Source organism: Pangasianodon hypophthalmus, chromosome 20, assembly GCF_027358585.1.
Source record: "Pangasianodon hypophthalmus isolate fPanHyp1 chromosome 20, fPanHyp1.pri, whole genome shotgun sequence".
Lineage (NCBI taxonomy): Eukaryota > Metazoa > Chordata > Actinopteri > Siluriformes > Pangasiidae > Pangasianodon > Pangasianodon hypophthalmus.
Window position 1 is genome coordinate 15,113,847 of NC_069729.1, and position 17,131 is coordinate 15,130,977.

General features: G+C 36.9%; 1 protein-coding gene across 1 annotated transcript in view; it reads left to right on the forward strand.

Moving 5' to 3' along the window:
• Positions 1 to 6,612: 6,612 nt before the first annotated feature.
• Positions 6,613 to 17,131, forward strand: part of dock3 (dedicator of cytokinesis 3) — a 234,638-nt gene continuing 224,119 nt past the window's right edge. The window contains exon 1 of the mRNA XM_034314016.2: positions 6,613 to 7,168. Coding sequence (XP_034169907.1) covers positions 7,132 to 7,168 — 37 coding nt within the window. The 5' untranslated portion in view covers positions 6,613 to 7,131. The remainder of the gene's footprint in view (positions 7,169 to 17,131) is intronic.

The window sequence follows — 17,131 nt, forward strand, 5'->3', positions numbered from 1 at the left end:
GATGTCAGTAGCAGCCAACTTTTGTCATTTTAAACATCAAAGGGCTGATCTTGGGTCATAAACCTCTGATGCAACACAAACACAAATCTACAGTACACTCCTGGGCAAAATAAATGGGCTGAGCCCAAAATGGCAAATATTAAGCTTTTAATGGTCTTAACAACGAATCATTGGTCAGAAAATTAGCAAGAATTAAACAAATGCACTCCTGAGAGCCCCTGTGCCACCATTTCCTCGTTTACTTTTGCTGCACTTATATAGTCTTCTTGTATGCAAAGGTAAAATCATGATAATGATTAAAATGTTTTATGTAAAATTCAAACTAACACATGTCTAGGTGTACAAAATTTTCCCATACTAACTCCCTTTATCTATTTTTTTAATTCCTGCCAATTTCCTGACCAATTATTTGTTGTTAAGACCATTAAAAGCTTAATATTTTCCCTTTTTTTTTGCCCAGGAGTGTATATAACTAGCCTCTTTGTGAAGACAGTAATTTGTGTTGAGTTCTTGTCTTAAAAGTCAACAAATGGATAATAGCTCTAGAAATTTCTGGCTATTGAAAGTACAGATCCTCCAAAAACTATAAATTTGGCCATTGCTTTTAAGACTACATCTGCAAGCATATCAGTGTATCCTGCTAAGAATGTAAGACAAACATCCAAACAAAATACCAATGCTTTGCTGCCCTGAGCTTTCCTAAAGCGAAACTCTGTCCAAAGACTAAATGTTTTATTCAAAGCCTTATTTCTCTTTAACAGCAGTAGCTTCTCTCTGGTTCATTACCGACCTTGAGATAAATACATCAGTGAACTGAGTACAGACTGTTACAGACTGTTTCAACTCCTCTTCACTGAATTCTTTATTCAAGGCCAAGGCTAGCTCTGATTACATCTAAAGGCACGCTCTTAGCAAATAGATCATGCTGTATGTATTTTTTTCTTATTAACTGCCCAACTTTTGATTTATCAAACCCATTATAAAACAGGTGTTAAAGACTGGGACCGTAGCTCAGGAAGGTTATTAAGGGTCAAGAGTTTTGAATGCTGTTATACATCAAACTGAATAAGGCATTTTTTGCCTTTTGCATTTTTTGCATTATTGTCAAGCTTTAATTTTTTTCTTTGCTAACAGGCTTTGTATATTTTACTGTTATATGGGTAACAGGGTTGAATGTAACAATTTTAATGATTATATTTCAAGGTAAAAATGACGTTATAGTCAGCTGAGACAGGCAAAAATGCTGTTTTCAAAGCGCTATACATAGGCTGTATTAGTGTTTTCGGTTATTTATCCGAAACATGCACACAGGTTGTTGTAGAGAACACTTTATCTATGTTTAAAATGCCCTACATCTTTAATGTCATACATATGATACAGATGGAACCCCAGTCTTGGGATCACCCATAACACCTATTGAGTAAACTATTAAACAGCACATGTTTATCACTCTACACAACCTCACTATCAATCAAACATCAATAGACTTTGATTTCATTCAGTGTGACTCAAATAACTACAAGATTCTCTGGCGATCATTAAGACTAATTCTGGAGGGCCTTCTTACTTTCCAATTAGATGAGTCTAAACTGAATAGAGCTGATTATGAAAGCACAAGTCCATGATTTAGACAACACAAGGGCATATGAAAGCCACTTCACAGACACACACACACACACACACACAGGGAGCTTCGCTGAAGAGCTTCGGCAGGTGTCTCTTTGCATCACCATGGTTACCTCATGTTCCGGATGTTTGTTAGATTTTTCCAAGATATGCTTATTGCCAGACATTCACCTTTACACCCTAAAAATAAGCACACAGATGGAATTTACCCATCTGTTGATGATGCATATATAAATCGAATGAACACCATGGCAATGGAGCTGGAGTGCGTGTTCGGGCTTCAAACAGAATGTGCTATATGCTCTTGAAAGAAATAAACATTGCATGTAGAATTGATTTGGTTTTGTAGGGTACCCATTTTAGAAGTCCCAACCTGTTCAAGAAGGAACAGTTCTAACTGATAATGAAGGTCTCTCTAACACTGAGAGCTATGATGCAAACATGACAAAAGGTGTGCCATATCTCAGTTTCCGTGTGCTGTGATGGTTTGACAGTTATTCTATAGATCTAAACTAACTCCACATGTTTCCTCACAATTTGGTTGTTTTTATTTTCATAATTATATTACCACATCACTTCACAAAGTGTTTTATTCCTCTTATACAATAGCAATTTGCTAATGCTAACACTTTAAAAAAAAAAAAAATGAAAGAACAACATTTCATACTTTTTTATCAGTTTATAGCTATATTTATTGTTGTGGAACATCCATGAAACAAGTTAGTTCCTGTTATCACTTATGTAATAGCTATAAACAGATGTTAGTAGCTATTAAAAAATATTCCCTCACTGGTCTCTCTTTTTTTTTTCTCTCTAGGATAATAAGATGAAAAAATGCCCATGTCATGGAGAAATTTCTAAACTCCCCATTCTGAAGACTTTCACATGTCTGAAAACTTAAAGTTACAGCTTTATCTCTGATACTGGAGACTCCTTCCAAAAATGCTAAATAAACATCTCAGAAAACTACCTTATCAACAATTGCACTTTTTTTTAAACCTGTCTGTGTACACAGGTCCCTTGTGTGAGTTGTTACTATAGAAACAATGACTTATTTGAACAAGCATATTAATATAAACCTTGCAGTCAGATCTATTCTCAGAGCTGCTCTTATAGAAGATTAATCAACAGCTTCTGACCAATCAGAATCCAGCATTCAACAGCACTGTGGTTTGTGATACTCTACTTTCCGTATGTATCACTGTTCATTCCATACTATATTTATGTTAGGGTTAGGGTTATCTCATATTTCCTGTTTCAGACAGAAAAACAAAGGATGTTGCTGAGAAACAAAGGATGATACAATCTTTTGCAATTAAAATGTACATGCATATATGTATGCATTTAAAATAACTTGTTTAAAATATATGAAACTTTATTATGCTTTTTTTTTGTTACATAAAAATACCACTTGGGATTTTACTTTAATTAAACATCCAAAGCAATATACATTTTAGAACTGCATATAAATAAACGACAGGAAAATGAGTTTTGTCTTTCAGTAATATGAAACTGATGAACTCCCATCATCCCCAATGGAGAGAGAAAACACAATACCACAGGTTTTATGTGCAAAAATACACTGAGTTGCTAGTTTAACAGGTATAAAAAAACTATTAGAGAATAAACTGGCAACTCAGTGTAGATACTTACCAATACATAACGTGACATTTAAACAGGACATTCAGAATTCATAGATCTTTTAAGCTGTGTTTATGAACATGACACAAGCAACAATGCAGAACAGAGGACAAAACACTACCATCGTCTACTGAAAGCCTGTTGTTTATCACAGAATTTAAAAAAATCAATTTTCAAAAACGCAGCATGAGTTGGAAAAAATCAATTTACAGTCCCTGCACAGCGACGTGACATCTTCTGTTCATGTGCTTGTGATCTTGCATGGCTGTATGAATATGGCTGAATACACATATCCTCTTGTGCATCAGTGTGTGTGTGTGTGGGTGTGTGGGTGGCTATGGCTCTGCATAATCATAGATTGATTTAACTCTGATTATGAATAGATCTGCATGCAGAACCTATTACACAGGAATTACTCATCAGATGAGATATGGCTGATTGATTGGGGTGGGACTCCCTGATATTTGCGTGTTTCTGGGAGAGCTCGTTTAAAGCCACCTTTCCATTGTAATCTCCCTATAATTCCTTACATCCTTACACAAACACACACACACACACACACACACACACACAAACAGCAAAATGAATGAGATGGTAAATGAAATAGGAAGAGCAGTCAACATAATCCTCATACAGTTTTTGTATATATATATATATATATATATATATATATATATATGTATATATATGTATATATATACACACACACACACATATGTATATATACATATATATCATATTTATGTGTTTTCTTCATGTTGTTTTATGCTTATACGTTTTATTTTGTAAAGTGACCTTGGGTCTGAGAAAGGTGCTATATAACAAACTTATTATTATTATTATTATTATTATTATTATTATTATTATTATTACAGCTCCAGTGCTAAACTAACAAAGCAGACTGATCCACTACATTAGGATTAATGCAAAAAAAAGTGCACATTTTAATTTTTAACCAAACCATATTAATACATGGAAGATACCTTGATTACATTCTGATCAGACAGTATTGGAACACACTAGCAAAAGTATTAAAGTGTTGACATTCTCACATTATTTGTGTGATGTTTTATCTTAACGGATCATCACTCTGCAATAAGGAAAAAAAAAACAAATTTGTTTCCATGTGCACTTCTACTTCACACTTGCTACACTTATGTCCAGATAATTACTGTGAGGATGAGGAACTATTGCTGCTTGGACAGATGGCTGCTTAACCCACATTCAGAATGTGGCGTGTTGTCCGTAGGTGGTCTCTGCTCAGTGAGTGTGAACTGAGCCACCACATTACATTACAGCTCATGCAAAAAACAAAAAAAACTTCCAAATGATGGTGTTAAGAGACCTTATTGAAAGTTCTGCAAACAGGGTTGCCAAATCATGTCTAATAAATTGGAAAGCGCTTGATTCCTTTGGTTTGTAAAGAAATAATCTAGTGCTGAAATTATACGCTCACAGAAATAAAGGTACCAAACTGTACTTTTCCTCATCACTGGGGTGGTACTATGTGAATTATATAAATATAATTTGGTTTAGATGTCTGTTTACCAGTCAGTCTATGTTCCTCAGCTGTCGTGAGTACAGGTTCCTCCACAGGGACTCTGGGTTTACTCTCTGTGAAAAGGTGAGGAGGTTGATAATCCAGGACCGCCTCGGAATAGACTCGCTGCTCCTCTGAATCAAAAGGAGCAAATTGTGGTGCTTAGGGGATCTTTTAAGGATGCCCCCTGGTTGGCTCCTGGTAAAGCTGTATCAGACATATTCCACTGCACATCTGAGGATCCCCCAGGAGGAGCTGGAATGTGTGGCTGGGGATACAGAAGTCTTGGCTGACCTTCTCAGCCTGTTACCACCACAAATCCCACACTGAAAAGTGAATTTGTAAGGTGCACTGACCCCCTGGCTGGACAATTTGAATTTGCTCCCCTATCCCCTATCTCCTCAGGGTGCTTGGAATCATTCTCTCTCTCTCTCTCCCCTTTAGGAAGTCAGAAGCTTCAGACCAAAAGGTTTTCTCATTTGATGTAAAGTGCACTACTTGTGTTTTTTTCCCCTCTCCAATGTAGTTATCTCCCTTATGGAAAAATCATGTACATTTCATATGTAAGCATGTTTTTCACATGTGATTATGTGAGTGGTATGTGTGAAAAACATGTGAAAGTTCATTTCAACTCAAGCAAACGTGTGACTTCATGCGAATAATGTAAAATATATAAACAAAAATCACATGTGAATATAAATGAATCGTAAAAAATCACTTGTGAAATAAATGAATCATATGAAAAAAATAACACGAGCAGAAATCAATCATGTAAAATCACTTGTGAAATAAACGAATCATGCGTGCAAAAATCACATGTGAATATATATGAAGTATGGAAAAAATCACGTGAATATATATAATAAAGCAGTCATGTAAAATCACTTGTGAAATAAATGAATTGTGTGTGAAAAAAATCACGTGAATATAAATGAAGCTTGGAAAAAAAATAACATGTGAAAAATAAATGAATTATGTAAAAAATCACTTGTGAAATAAATGAATCACATGAAAAAATCACATGTGAATATAAATGAATTATGTAAAAAAATCACTTGCGAAATAAATGTATCATTGAAATAAAATCATGTGAAAATAAATCAGTCATGTGAAATAAAATCACATGTGAATATAAATGAATCATGTGATAAAATCTCATATAAAAATAAATGAATTTTGGGGGAAAATCACATGAAGATTACTGAATTCATGTGAAAAATTCTCACATGTGAAAATAAACGAATCATGTAAAATCACTTGCGAAATAAATGAATCATATGAAAAAAAAATCACAAGTGAATATAAATGAAGCATGGGAAAAAATCGCATGTGAAAATTACTGAATTCATGTGAAAAATTCTCATATGTGAAAATAAATGAATCATGTAAAATCACGTGAAAATTACTGAATTCATGTGAAAAAAATCACGTGAAAATAAATGAATTTGCAGTGCACATGTGAAGGCTGTGGGACTTTGCTGGAAGGACTTGTACACAGAGCAGGGAGTCACTGGGGATTCAGTACCAGCTCACAGCAGGAATGAAAGCTGTAAAGCCTGACAGCTGAGCACATATTCGGTTTAGGACCCCGGTCTTATGAGGAGCAAAGAGCGCGCGCCTCCGGAGTCCGGTCCGCAGCGCGCGCCTTTCTCCGGAGTTCGAGCTCGAGCCGGTATTGTGTGACAGCCAGTTCGCGTCATGTGACGGCGGAAACCGCGGGGAGGGGGGTGAAGGGGGAGGGGGGGGGGTTATGGGGGATGGCGCAGCGTGCGCTGTAAAGAGCATACAGTTCACAACACCGGTAAACAACGGGACGGCTCAATGTCGAGGGGTTACGGGGGGGAAAAAAAACAAACAAACAAACAAACAAAAAAAAAAAACAAAACAAAAAAAACCCCAAAACGCACAGCACAGCACGCGCACGTGGGTAAAGCCCTCGAGCTCCTCTAATCTCCACTGCGTAACATCCTAATCTCGCGACACACACGGAAGACTGACCGACAGACCGACGGAGGAGATTAGTGAAATTAATTCATTAAACAAACAAACAAACAAACAAACAAACGCTCTTGTGCTGCGCGAGATGCCGCTGCGCTGATCTTTAGGAGGCTTCAGGATTGCGCACGAGACCGGAAACCGTGGCAGAGAGGAGAGGAGAGAAGAGAGGAGAAGAGAAGAGAGGAGAGGGGAAAAGAAGAGAAGCCACTTTGGTTTGTCATGTTGCGTTTGGAGTGTGGAGTGTGTGAGTATGCTCACCAGAGCCCTGCTGAGCAGATGCTGTGATTGCAGCGGAACTTTCATGCTTAGCTCGTGAACCGGGGATCATGTGGACGCCGACGGAGGACGAAAAGCTCGGAGTGGGTGAGTGCTGATATCACACTCGTTTCATTTGGCAGCATGCAGCACAAACTAAAGCGACAGCAGCGGAATAAGGATGCGCACCAAACACTGCTGCAGTGACAGCAAAACTACACAAATGACTGGCGACAGCTGCACGCGCCTGTGCGGAATCTGGCTTTCTAAAGCCGGGGATAGGGGGAACATCTCTGTCTGATCACTCCGAGAAGAAGGACAATGTTAACTCTCATATATTTTTTAGTATGATTAGTATTAAAGGTGCGCTGTTATTCAATTCTACACGGATTTTAGTGCGTCGTGGTCCTTGAACCATTTCTGTCATGACCACTTGTGACCGCTAGAGGGCGCCGAGAGCGCTCAGCCAGCTTTCCAACAGGTGCACCAAGGAAAATGCAGCAACTTAACTCACAACAGCAAATAATATACTGTATATATCGAGTTCAGGCATGTATATATATCAGTATCAATATCAATATCTATATCTATATCTATATATACAATCTAACAAAAGTAATGATTGATTATAAAGATTATTCTGAAATCCACTACTCTGCCATTTTCATCAGCAGAATATTAATAACTGCATCTATAATCTACTTCTTGAGCTATAATAATAACACAATAATAACAATACTAATAACAAAAACTTTTAAAGGAGCAGACACACCGGATTTAGGTAATTCCAAACAGGAATTTTTTTTTTTCCTATTTTTATTTATACTGGTTAAATATCACTGATAGCCATGTTGTTAAGAACACATTTTCACTCAGTTCCTACTCTGTATTAATGCAACAGTCTAATTAATGAGCCACACCAGCCCCTGAGAAAATAACACAGTGCTATGTCTGTTCTGGGATGTTCTTTAAAGTTTTAGTCAGCTGTTTGGTGTCGTGCTCTGCTGAGTCATAAGGCAAAATGGCAGTTTGCACATCTGTAAGTACATCTTAGCAAGTATTGATTACAAGTGATGAACCTAGTGTGATGTGCACTGAGTCATAATCCTATCTTGAACAATTCTATGTTGAAGTACAAAACGTAATAATCTGACTTTTGCGTTGGTTTATGCGTGAGTGATGGAAAATATCACCCGAAACAAAAAGAATCTGATAATTAATAAACATTAAATGCATTAAGCCTATATATTGTGGTACATTTTATTTATCATAGAAATGTTTTCAAGTATTGTGATTATTTCTGTCATATTGCTGAAAAACAGACAGCATTTTTAATCGATAAATAGTATTTAACACAGAACAAGTTCACTGAAAAATGGATGCTCAGTGCCAGTTATTAATTTATTAGTGTGATTAAAAATATAGTTTGGAAACTTATCATGGACTAGATGCTCTCAGAAAAGTATTGTGATGTATATTATTGATATCAATGTTGTATGTTCTTATGTAGTTTACTGTAGTTTACTTAATTAAGTGTTTTTCAGGATGGGTGAAAATAATAGTATTGATAATGTTTTAAAAGTAGCAATTGGTCAAACTAAAAAAAAAAAAAACATGATATAGGCTATAGAAACCAAAACCCTAGATGCATCAAGAATCAATTTCTCGTCATGGGTTGAGATTGAAATCAGATTCACATGTGCGATTTTTAGAGATTCTCACGATAGTGCAATGTATATTACCAAAAATACTGGACACAAACTTGTTCATTAAAACATTTTTTAACACTTTATTAAAACATTCGTTGGTGTTAGATGACATTTTCATCTAGGCACAAAGAAAGTATATTTACCTGCTTTATTATGTTTTTAACACTATATGAAATATAATTTTACAAATAGCATATTTATATATAAATATACATTAGTATATATTTTAGCCTATATTAAATAGATTTATATTTATATGAAATACTATACTATTGTAATTCTATAGTATTCCATCCTTCAAGTGTCCCACCGAAGTCACCAAGTTGTCTTCTCATTTGCAATGTCCTTCCCAGACGAGACAATATTAAAACATCTAGGATTTATTTTTTTTCACCGTAATGCTATTACCTAATGTGATTTATGCTCAAAACTTGCATACAGTTCCAGGTGGTTACTCAAGTTTAAGGGAGTGATTACTTATGCAAGACACTGTACGTACACAAAATTTTAAACTGCCTAGTCTTTGCCAGCCATTTAATACAAGAAAACGCACAGAGAATTAGGGCACAGCGAGGCATAGCATTGCTACCAACAAGTCCATCTTTCATAATGATGGAGAGATCGCCTCTCAAGGCAATAGGAGAAGGAAAGTCATGGCTGCTTTCCAAAAGATCTCCCAAGATTCTGGCGCACCATAGAAAAACAGCCATTCTCCCTACACTGCTCCTGAATGGCTCCTTTGTAAGGGAGAAAGCAGCGCAAGCCTCAGGACTTCGAATGCAGTGCAGAGTTCCCACCACTGAAGCTGTTTTTCCCCCACCAGCCTTTTAAAAAAGATTTATTTTGCCCCTGAAAGCCATGTTGGTGTTGTCGAGTGTTGTGTGAATGTTAATGTGATGTGACATGTGTTAGATGCTGTATCTGGAGGTCAGAAAATCTTAATGAAGACTTAATGAAGATGCTGCAAGTTGTTAGCACTAAGTAGCAGTCACTAATCTACTTTAGTGATATGAAGTATGCCCTAACCACTGCTAATACCGAATGTTTGATTGTGTAGAGTAGCATATCTTTGGATTGTTTACCACAGAAAGGTGCAATGTGAAGTAAAATCGAACAAGTTCGACAAGCCTGGTTTTCTGGAACGTCCTTCTTGGAAATAACTTACTATCTGCTCTCGCTGCAAGCTTAACAGAAAGCAAGGCAGATAGCGGCAGCTATTATGGCCACTAATTGAATCTGTATTGGTTGGAAGGCTATCATAGCTGGCACATGCAGACTGTGGGCTCTTTTTCAATTTTCACATTATGAATATTCATCTTCGCTTAATGAAGAGGCTGAGCTCAATTAACGTATAACAGAAATGGCCAGCAGGGATATGGTACTGTTGAGGAAAACCACAAGAACTTGGCTATTGTTGCTCGCTAGATCATTAAATTCATTAGGAGCTATTCATAGTCTCTAATGTTAACCTTAGTATCACAAAGCATGTAATTGGCTTTGGCTTTGGTCTGTTCGAGCCTCTTGATTGTTTCAGGCTTTTTGTTATGCATCTGATTGATTCTGTTATTTTTAGCATCTATTTCATGCTTACTTCTGAATTTGAATTACATTACATCATAGCAAATGTTAATTCTGCAATGTGTTTGGTAAAGAATGTTCATTCTTAAAGTGGATTTCTAATTGTTACATTATTCAAATGTTAAAGGAAAAATCCACCCTGAATGACTTGCATATTAACCTTTATAATTAACATGCGACCTTCAGTGACGTCAAATATTTATTTTTAATGAAAAAAGAAGTGATGCGGCAGCACTTCAGTCCTATAGTCTGCCCAGCTCTCTCATTTCCTCATCTGTACACTCTGCTCAAACAGTTCAGCTTCCCAAGCTTCAAATTTCATGCTAATACCAATGTCAATGCCATCATGCTTGTCATCTCATACATCACTAACTAGCTGAGCTGAGTCTCTGCTGTAATTCAGGGCAACTGCATTGTATAGCTGCACTGGGTTCTGGGATTTTTCAGTCCAATGTTTGTTATCTCCGGTGTTCCTATGTTAGGTTTTTCATGATGTTGAATGTGGCCGGAGAATGGTGAGAGAGAACAGAAGCTCTTGCAGTGAAATCAGAAAGTCATCCCTTATGTTTGAGATTATTAAAAAAAAAAATTCTCCTTTTAAATGCCATTGTGCCATTGACTGGCAACTGCTACTTTCTCAAGGGAATGATAAAAATACAACACCAACCAACAAATTAGCACCAGAATCACTATAATCACAAATATTTCAGTGTAAACATTTGTTTCAGGATTCAATTTTCTTTTAATATGTACAATCATTTAGCTATAACTTTATACATTCTGAAATAATCCTTCATTGGATGTCAGTTTTTAACTTTATTAGACTTCATTTGTAGAACTTTAATATTGTGGCATATGCAAATGTAGTGAGACTCTGTAGCTGTCATTTTAATAGCCAAATTTAATCAGCTTGTAGGATCACACTCTTTGCTTTGATTGACTTTCTTTTTCTTTCTAATGTGCTCTCAGTAAAGACAGTAGTGAGACAAATAGACAGGACTAATGGCAATTAAAATATTTGAGTTTTAAATATTGTTTCAAAGCATCCACAATTCTGTGATTACTGAAAGTATTTGAAGATTTTCTACAAAGCACAAATACAAGTGGTCAAACAGTTTTAGCTGAAAAGGCAAAACTGATGAAATGTCTAGCCAAATGTAACTAACTGATTAGAGCTTTGAATTCTGGAATTCTGGCTGGAATTGAGGAAAACACATATATATTTCCAATCTGGGCAGAAATAAAATCACAGAATATTCAATCACCCAAGCTCTTCATGTAATTCTGATTGAAAGAGAGATTTCAGTGTTCTGTCTATGTGTAATGATGGACAAAAGCATGGACAGAATGCATTTGATGAATACTTTTTTGACCTCAGTGCTACAGATTTGCTTTGACCAGAAAAATGCTGCTGAAAAAATATTAACGAGAGATATTGATGTGTTGGGAAATTGGATAAGGACAAAAATTCTTCTCCTATCAGTTTCCTATCTAACCTTTCATAGAGTTAAACATCTCCTGTTACTCCTTTGGGTCAAAATAACTTCCTGTTTATGCCAATTTAAGAACATACCTGAGAACTGAATGGATGTTTGCAAGCATCCATGGGCTTTATGGACAGTACACTAAATTTATAATTCATTCCGGTAATTTGACAGTAGTGGGCTTCATTCCACAAGTAAGCGGAGGGACCCTAATTTAATTAATTAAATATAAGAGTACTTGCTCCTAATAATTGTTGATTCACGAGGGAATCCGGTAAAGGTGAGAGATCAGGAGTGAACAGGCCAATGGAGGGCACAGAGTTGTAAGGGCACTGTCCAGGGTCCTGAATGTGTCTAATATATGGAGTCTTCACTTTGATTGCAAACCTGTGTGTCTGTTAGGAGTTTCAGCCAATCTGGTCATTTAGTATTAATTTCAACCTAGAACTCACAATGGACCTGACATTTAAATGTAAATGTTATAGACAGGAATGGATCCACAACACGCTTTGTGTTTTATCATGAAATAATGACCATGTGTACAATATGGATGGAGCATGGAGACGAGCCAGTGGTAGTTACTTGTGCAGGTCCAGTTTACTTAATAATGCAACATGAGAGAGTAGGACAGTAAACAAACAGCTTATTTATAGTGATTCTCATTAAACATTTTGGTGTAGCACAAGCACTTTGCTCTGCAGCTACAGGCCATACAGTCATAACGATGAAGATTGTTTTAAACATAGTTGGGATTGGATGTCTATGGATGCACTTCCCTAAAGCACACAAGTGTAAAACGAATAGACTCGAAGCATGAAAATATTGAGCAGGACAGATAGGCTTATATGTTGACGCACATGACTTGCTTGACTTTAATGTGAAAGAAATTAATCGTTAAAATGGAAGACTGAAGTCTCAGCTTCAGGTGCTCCACCCATGGGACATGGATGTTCTGATATTCTTGTACACTTTTCTTGCCACAAGCATCAGAATCGTGAAGGTTGCAATCTTATTGGCTCTCTGAACTTCAGGGTATATACATATATTCATCAGTTTCCAGCAGTAAAACTAAACTTTTGACCACAAAAATGAGCTTTTTACAACAAAAAAGCCATGGATTTAAAAAAGTGCAGAGCATCTCATTTTTAAGTCATTAAACTACATTTTTACTGACTGGCTATTGGAAAGATCTGTGGTTGGTCATCTGCAATGTCAGTCAAAAGGCTTCTTTTTGACCATATTAGTGATGAAAAGGATTCTCTGAGGAAAGCTATAAGTCTGACTTGTGATACTAAGAGTAATGTTACTAAAACACCTTTGAAATACTTTTGGTGAACAACTAGGAATATGTGAAGATCTTTCTCAATTCATGCAGAAGGCTTCTTCAGTTCAACTATTATGAAATTTGAATGTCTGCTGGTGACATTTTGTTTTGGTCACACAAGCTTTCTTGAGAGGCTGGGAGCTACTGCAAGTCCAGTCACTTTGAATTGCTATTAGAACATTAGACAATGCAAATATGATATTACTCAGTGGTTGACAGCCACTTAAGCTTTGAGAAAGCTCAGCCAGCAAAGTTGCTCTCTTCAGTGCTCCTCAGTTATAGACACATCTGTGACAGATGCAACAAAACCCCTCAGACTTAGACCAATTAGGAAGAATCCTGCCGTGACAGCATAACTATTGTACTTCCCTTCCAGACAAATAAACAGTCCCTGTATAAGTCATATCATACGCAAAACATTATCTTGGGGTTTTCAGCAGAGCAGAATCTTAATAATCTATGGGTGGTGCAAAGCCAAGGTATGAGTCAGTCGCTTTTGGTTTTGAAACCAAGATCACATTGAGGCAGGTCCATCTGAACCTTAGTAGAAAGGTACCAATATGGCAGTTTAGACCAACCATTCACAACATCCACAGATGGAGAACCTGATTTACTCTGAGGCTCAAGGTTGTCAACTCAGGTCGCTTTCACATTATTGTTTTTTGTTTTTTTTTTTTACAGTGATTGACTGATAATGCCTGTTTTCAGGAAAAAAAATCAACAATAATCCAGTTCTGAACTGGCAGATAATAAAGCAATTAGTAATCAGTAAGCTACTTCACTGGAACATTTGAAAAGAAAGGCACATGGTAGGCTTTTGATCTGGTTGGATTGACTGATGGTTAATGCCTTGAGGCTGCGTTGCTCTGCAAACAGTGTTCAACATCAGAAGTTGCTGGAATGTGATATTTAACCCAGCCTTTGATCACTAGGCAAGAAGATCATAAAGGCCTTTTCTTAATTTTAATCTTCTTTTTTATCCTGATTTAGGAGGGTTCTTTTTCTAAACCATGTTTAGAGAAGAGAATTTCTAGAGCTACTTGAATAGCAAATGTCAAATGTGACAAGTTTAAAGACTAGGGTAGTGAATACTCCACTCTAATGGGCACTCTAGTGATGAGATGTATGAAAAATATAAGAGGGAAAAGCAGTAGTGCCTTTACCAGCATCAGTTTTGGTCTTTCAGCTCCATGAACAACAATTTCCAAGGTTTCAGGGACAAGTTATCTTACATACAGCCCTGTCCTGGCTAAAGGGCCCAAAGCTTTGTGGGATTCTGCCTGAGAGTTCCGCTGTTGTTATGGTAACCACTAAGAAAGAGAGGCCAACCCTGTGGACTTCTGGCTCAGGGATTCCAGCATCTCCATAACAACCCTGTTGATGGAGTAAAAAATGCGGCTAGATTGGTGCTGTTTAGTAAGCAAGCCTAATTTAATACGATGCAAAACATGCTAAATAGCAAGCAAAGCTATCTAGAACTGTAGTGTTCTAGTGGTTAGTTATTTTGATGAGATAGAGCTTGACCTGAACCAAAGTGCTGGCATGAGATTAGGAAAAAGGTACTAATTAGGAGCCCGAGCATAACATCTCATCTGTAAAACATGGTAGCATGGATATGAGTGGCCTTCAGTGGAACTGGTGTACTTTTTTGGTGTGATAACCAATAACAGCAGTGAGGGGTGTTCTGAAGGATCTTACAGTAACGTCTTGATTACTCAAATCAATCCTAATTCCTCCAATCTCAGTCGCTGTGGTTCCTCATGCAACAGAACACTGCCTCAAAACATACAAGTAAAACTACTTTGGTGTTTTTCAAAATTTTTGCCTAATGAGGGACAATACTTGCATTTTGTTAACTAAAAGCAAATCTGAAGGGGTACATTATGCCTCTTTAGGTGAAATCGCCATAGAAGATATCCACTGAAGAATTCAGACTTGAGGCAGTATTCGCAACCAAATGTCATTCTTCAAAATGTTATGCTAAGACAGGGGTGTCCAATCTTATCTGCAAAGGGTCAATGTGTTTCTTTCCAACCGAGCAGGAGCCACACATGGTAGTCCACTGAAAGCCAAGATCAGCTGATTAAACAGGTGGCTCCTACTCGGTTGGAATGAAAAAATGCACCCACACTGGCCCTTTGCGAATAAGATTGGACACCCCTGTGTTAAGATTATGTTCCATTACTCTTGCTTCAGTAAAGTAGAGTGTTAAACTCCAGATTCCAGGCTGAACATTTACCTGTATGTGTAGCTGCAATTACTAATAATAATTGTGGTATAGTTTTTTTTTAAAAGGTCAATGGAGTCATCATTGTGATTCCATATTTAACCAACCCAAAATTCAAATGAATATATCTCCTTTAAATTTGTTTAATCACATTTTATTGTATACCAGCTACTATGATGAGAAACAGGATTAACCAGTAAGAATTTTTCCCAGCTAGCTACACTCTTATAAGGATATAAATAGCTACACGATTATAAGGATATAAAGCTGACAGACAATGAAGTATCTTATTATTAATCTTATTTTATCTTATTTTAATCAGTTTCAGTATGGCAGTGATAGTAATATGGCAAGTTTTGCTCGAAGGCAGATGATTAAATAACACATTTTTATTATATTTCTCACCCCCTCTGAAATTAATTCCTGGCCAAGCCACTGGTAAGTCCCATGAATTAAGGCTGACATTCTGCACTTTAACCTCATTAGCACTGTGTACAAGCAGTTAATAATGTACACTGGAACTGTTTGCTGGGGATCAGTCTACAAAAAACACAGCACTCATTAGTTCAGTGTTTATTTAAAGATTAAATCTACCTTATTCAAGTCATCAATTAGCAAAATCCTTCCTTAGTTAATTTCAGTAAGTTGTAGAGAAATAATAAACAAAAAAAAAAATCTGTAGAAACAGAATACTCCTGCATTTCTTCACAAACCAGGCATGGTGGGTTTATTTTTTAATAACACTGATCCAAAAGGTCCTTTGGGCAAGCGGTTGTTTGAAGAACCCCACTGAGTGACAGTGCTTAGTAAAGTAGTGCAGCTTTAATTTAGCAATTTTCCCAAAGGGTCTGAGTGGCATGATGGCAGCAAGGATTCAGTTCTTGTTTTCTAGCCTCCTTAAAAAAATCCCCAGTTTGCCCTATTCTGTGCTCCCAGAATAGAAGCCCAGAGTCAGCTGTTACAGAGAGGCACTTTTGTCTGCTGAAAGGCGACTCTGGCCTCTCTCCCTATTGATTAGGACCAAGTGACATTGTTAATGGCTGTGTTGTGCCTGGCTTTGGTGGGTTTGTGTGGCATGTGTGATGTGTTGATGTATGTTAGCACAGGTCAGATTAGCCATGTGGTCTAATGAGCATGTACAGGTCTCTTCTGGTCCGTATTTTTTTTATATAGGATGCCAATTAGTGGTGTGTCTCCATGTGGATGTCCACCTGAAAGAAAGTGAATTCAGAACAATGTATTCAGGGTTTTTAATGCATTCTGTGCTTGGGTTTTGCTCTTAATAATGTCATGCTTTACTCTGTGTGGTGCTCGGTACAGTTTTTTTTTCCTTTTTTTTTTAGGATTATTAGCATTGCAGGGTTTGAGCTTTGACTATGGGAGATACAATTGTTAATGGCTTTGAAAGCTAAAAGAACCTGGCCTCAGTGTGATCTCGGTGCTATCAAAACTACCTGCAAGGATTAATTAGGATAAAAGAATAAAGAGGCAGGCAAGTAACGTCAAAACCAAAAGCGGACATTACGGACAAGGTATATTTGACATTTAAGGGAATCATGCCTGTTTTGGTATTCAAATCAACCCGATCTTACACTCAGAGGCTTTCATACCTAAGACATTTTTATGAACATACAAGTGTGTCGTGTGCTGGCAGTCTCATAGGTGACTGCCTTCCTACTTAAACATAATGTGAACATGTCTACTTGGGGGCAGAAAATGAAAAATTATATGAAAGTCTTGCATTTCATT